The sequence below is a fragment of the Hydra vulgaris genome, chromosome 12, assembly GCF_038396675.1.
Source record: "Hydra vulgaris chromosome 12, alternate assembly HydraT2T_AEP".
In the NCBI taxonomy this organism is placed as follows: Eukaryota; Metazoa; Cnidaria; class Hydrozoa; order Anthoathecata; family Hydridae; genus Hydra; species Hydra vulgaris.
The window spans coordinates 64,082,501-64,087,500 of NC_088931.1; the positions used below are offsets into that span (position 1 = coordinate 64,082,501).

Here is a 5,000-nt window from a genome sequence, read left to right on the forward strand (position 1 = left end):
AACAATAACAACAACAACAACAACTACTACTACTACTACTACTATTACTACAACTACTACTACTACTAATAATAATAATAAAAACTGTGTTGTTTGTAAAACTTCAAGTTACTCTTTTATTATTTATATTTACATTTATGTGCTGGATAAATTCTTTGCATCAAATGAGACTTTCTAAGTATTGTTAAACTTATCTCGTTTTAACTGCATGAAAAAATCTTGAAGATAAAATATTTTATGAACTAATCCTAATACTTCAGATATAAAAAAAAAGTAAATAAACTTCAATTTAGTAAAAAATCTTTTTTATTGTTTATAGTATTTATTACACAAATAGGCTACTTAATTTAGCCTCTATTTAAACTTTATTTTTAACATAGATAATAGCTGAAAAAAATTAATTTATTTTAAATTTGTAAAAAAAAAACTATTTATATTTCTGGTGATTCATTTTTATTAAATTTCTTTTTAGTTAGCTATGTAAAAATTATTAAAGTTAACTTACTTGAACTACTAAATTTTTTGTTTACCAAAGATAGATTATGCAGAGATAATTTCAATAAAATACTTTTATAAATAATACATTGCAGTCACAACATATTCCAATAGTACAGTTATATTAAAGCACAAGTAAATGAATATATGCATTATGTGAAGAATAAAATAATATATATACACATATAAATGCATACATACATTCGTATATTTATTATACATATATATATATATATATATATATATATATATATATATATATATATATGTATATATATATATATTTATATATGTCTATATCAGTGTATATGCAATAATGTATGATATATGTGTTACATATATAATTGTTATTTCAAATAAATTTTAGGGGTACTTACAGTTTTATTTAACATAAAGAATAAAATACTTCTATCACTGTCATTTATTGCAAACAAATAACTTTAATATGCTGTCTGCTTATTAAAATTCCATAAGATCTTGCAAAAAAAAAAGTTATTACAACTATAATTGAGTGAAACATCTTGATTCAATATAATTAGGTAAAACCCCCTGATATCTGATTTAACAAAAAAAATCACCTTTTAACTTTCATTGCTACAACAATCTCAAATTAAATATTAATAAAGGTATTACTTCTTAAGCCATATGATGAACATTTTTATAAATTTCTTTTCAATCAATTTGAATTAACACATGAAAAGAAATTTTTTTTTTTTTTTTATATAAAAGAGAAATAATAAAAAAAGGCTCAAGATAAAAAATATAGCCTTTTCATAGTCTTGAATTTAAAAAGAAGCAACAAGGTATAGCAAAAAAAAACCTATTCAAAATGATATTTATTTTTAAATCATTATCTCAAAAATGTTCTTTATTGCTTAATGCGAAAATAGGTTTATTTTTGAAAAAAAATGAAAAAAAAATTGTGCTGTTTTGTGATTTATTCACCGTTTTTTATTTAAATGATTATTCCTTAAACATTGCTTAATTTAATTACAAGTAATAATACAGTAATAAAAATCTTAATATGTGATGTTGTTGTTGTTTTAAATATTTGATATAGGTTTCATTTATTATTATATCTGATAGCAATCAAACTGAAATACAAATCTATTAGTTGATTATAAATTTTATATACCATATGGTCACCATTTTTTTAAAACAAAAAACATTAAAATATTGATCTTTCATGTACAAACTTTAAAAACTTTTTAAAGAAAAAAAAAATTATGTACTTTACTTTCCAAAAATAATTAAATATATAAAAATTGTTTGTAACTTATATAAATACAAATTTATATATAGAATACATGAGGGAAGTAGGTACATAATATATTTATATATAACACATGTAATACTCATAAGGATATGAATATAAATATACACTGAGTAAACAACCTTTTTTTTAAGGTTTCAAGAAACCTGTACTTGTGATTCGCATTTTGTTTATTCTTACTAAAGCAAGAATTTGTGTGAATGATTCAATTGTATATCCTTAAGTTCTAATTCTGAACCAAAATTGTAACTTACTGCATATAAAAAAACTATTAACATTTCAAATTAAATGAAATTATAACAAAACAAGCATGTAATACCCATAATCTCAGTAACAACAGTGCAATGACTTTCTACAACTTCACTTTGCTATTGGTTTAAATACACAAATAAGAATGTAAAAAACAAGCAATAAATTCAAATTTTGTTTTATTATTTCTTGAATTATCATATACATATTTTTTTAATTTTCAAGACCTCTAAATGGTAGTACATTTCAACATCTTTTTAAAGTTATTGTCATCTTTTATAAAATGGCTAATGTTTGACAACCTTTACCTTTCTATCTATTTTGGTATATTTGCAGAACCATATAATGATAATATTGAATATGGTTTTTAATAGAAAATTTATAAAAAAAACATAAAAATAATTTTAAGTTTGATTCTAAATATGTTTAAACAAACACATATTTTTTTAAATTATCTATATAAAGTATGATCCTCTAATATATTAAAACTTCTCTGCTCATCACTTTATTATGGTTACAAAGACACTAATAAAATCAATTTGCACCGAAGAACATAAAACATAAAATAAATATGAACAAGTAAATGATGAAACAAGCTATAGCAGTTATTAAAGCGCTGGCTTCAAACAAGTACAGTAGTTAGAGTGCTGACTTCAGAACCAAAAGGTCTACGATTTGGTTTGATTTATCTTGCATTGGCTATAATAACAATAACAGAGAAAAAGTTAAAAACTTCCTCATCAAATGGATATTCTAAGCAATGGCATTTAGAATAAATGCATAAGTTTTAAAGTCAAAAGAAATTGTCTTATATCAAATTTTATGCTAACTAAGCATAAAAACAGCAATTAAAAGTCAAGAAATTAAGAACCAATTAAAGTTTAAATAATTACTCTCTATTGTCTAAAACTATGTTAGATAACACCGAATTTTTTTTTTGTGTGTGTTTTTCTTTAATTAAAAATACAGCATAAAAAATTGAATTTGAATGATGGATCATTTAACAATATAAACTTAAATATTTGAATTTTTATATTTTAAAACACATCGGCACAACACATCACTTTAAAACAATGTTATATATCAGTTTGTTTATTCTAAAAAATATAGTCAACTATTTAAATAAAAAGAAAAAACTAATTAAACCTAATGTAGCATCAAACCACTCTGATTGTTATTGAACTCATGGCATAAACAAAAACACCTTTATAAGTTTTTCAAAAAATCAATATAAAACAAACAAAAATTAGCTTTGTTAAAAGCATATAATAATTAATTGGATTAAAAAAATGAGAGATTTTTTTGTGAAGGACTCATCACTTGGAGTAACAAAAAAAAATTTTTTTTAATTTTTTAAAATGATTAGTGTATATATATTTAGTAAGTAAAGGAACTTCACAGAAGTTAAGTTCCTTTACTTACTGAATGTAAAAAATTGAACTCTTATGACTGATTATGCCTTAACACTTTAAACTATACACTTTGTGATATAACACTTCAAACTATACACTTTGTGCCATAACACTTTAAACTATACACTTTGTGCCATAACACTTTAACTAAACACTTTGTGCCATAAAACTTTAAACTATACACTTTGTGCCATAACACTTTAAACTATACACTTTGTGATATAAAAAAAATCCTTTAAACAATCCAGTCAATGATATAAAGTTTTTTTACAATAATATAATAGTTTTTTTGTTTTTTTGTTGCTCTGTTAACCAAAACTTGAACCAAAACACAAGATATTAGAATACTTAAAAAAAATCCTGCTTCAAAGATAAAAGCAAGATTAAATAGCTAAATTAAGAATGATAAACTTAAATGACAGGAACCAAATGTGACAATTCATTTCAAATATAATAAAATCAGCATAAGCAAAAAACATTTTATTTGGAAATAATAGATTGTCTTGTTCAAATTTATATATATATATATATATATATATATATATATATATATATATATATATATATATATATATATATAAATATATATATATATATATATATACACACAAAAAAAAAAACATAAATATCTAACTATCAAGTTAAAAGTTTAAAAGAATAAAAATATAAATTATAAATACCCTATTTTTAAATGTTTGATCATTTTCTCAGTAAGTGATTCAGAACAAACTTGTTTTCTTTGCATTATAACTTCACATAATAAATTGTCAAATATTTTCCTATATCCCACTAGTAAATTAATTGGCAAAAAATTGTTTACAAAACTCTTGTTTAATAAACACACTGAAGATAACAATTCTACACTTGAATAAATAAATTATAATCATGATAGATGAAAAGAAAATTCTATTTTTCCATCCATAAAAAAAAACAGCAAAACATCACAGCTGCAACTTAAAGCAACCATGACAATGCGCATAAAAAACCCAATTCAATCAGTAACAAAACTCCTTAACAAAGTTAAGTTGTTATTATTTACAAAAAATAGTTAAGTGTAATCAAAATTCTAGACATTTTATGAACAAAACACGTTCAACAGTTTTTAATATCATCTACTATTAAATAAGGTATATTTTGATTATTAATTTATAAAAAAATATAACAAATAATATTAGGCTTTAAAATAATTTGTTATAAATATATGTGGCTGCAAAAAAAAATATTAAAAACAAAAAAATAAAAATAATAGATGAAAGACTTAAAAAAAAGTTCAATTGAATTACAAAGAAGAATTTAGGAACAGATTTAAAAGATGCAAATAAAGACTGTAAAGTCAACAGGAGGTAAAAACAATGAATATTCATTTCTAGTGTCCTGATAAAAAAATTATGCAATTATAAAATAAATCTTTCATGTTGATCTAGAGCATTAAAAAAAGAAAAATAATAAAAATAGTAAACAAAGTGAATTATCTAATGACAAACAGAAAAATAAAGGAAACACATAAAAACAAATTTTTATTATCATTATCATGACACTAATTCACTTGAGCTATAGCTCAGAGATAGATG

The 5,000-nt window shown here is 21.7% G+C and overlaps 1 protein-coding gene across 3 annotated transcripts in view; it reads right to left on the minus strand.

Moving 5' to 3' along the window:
• The window catches only part of LOC100211621 (diacylglycerol kinase zeta), a 118,523-nt gene that overhangs the window by 112,080 nt on the left and 1,443 nt on the right, over positions 1-5,000 (minus strand). Inside the window, exon 1 of one of the 3 annotated variants that reach the window (XM_065814087.1) lies at positions 4,110-4,408. The exons of 1 other annotated variant lie outside the window; for it this stretch is intronic. In XM_065814087.1, coding sequence (XP_065670159.1) covers positions 4,110-4,174 — 65 coding nt within the window. In that variant the 5' untranslated portion in view covers positions 4,175-4,408. Of the gene's footprint in view, positions 1-872; positions 975-4,109; positions 4,409-5,000 lie in introns of those variants that run through there. One more of the 3 variants, XM_065814088.1, reaches the window with a different exon arrangement.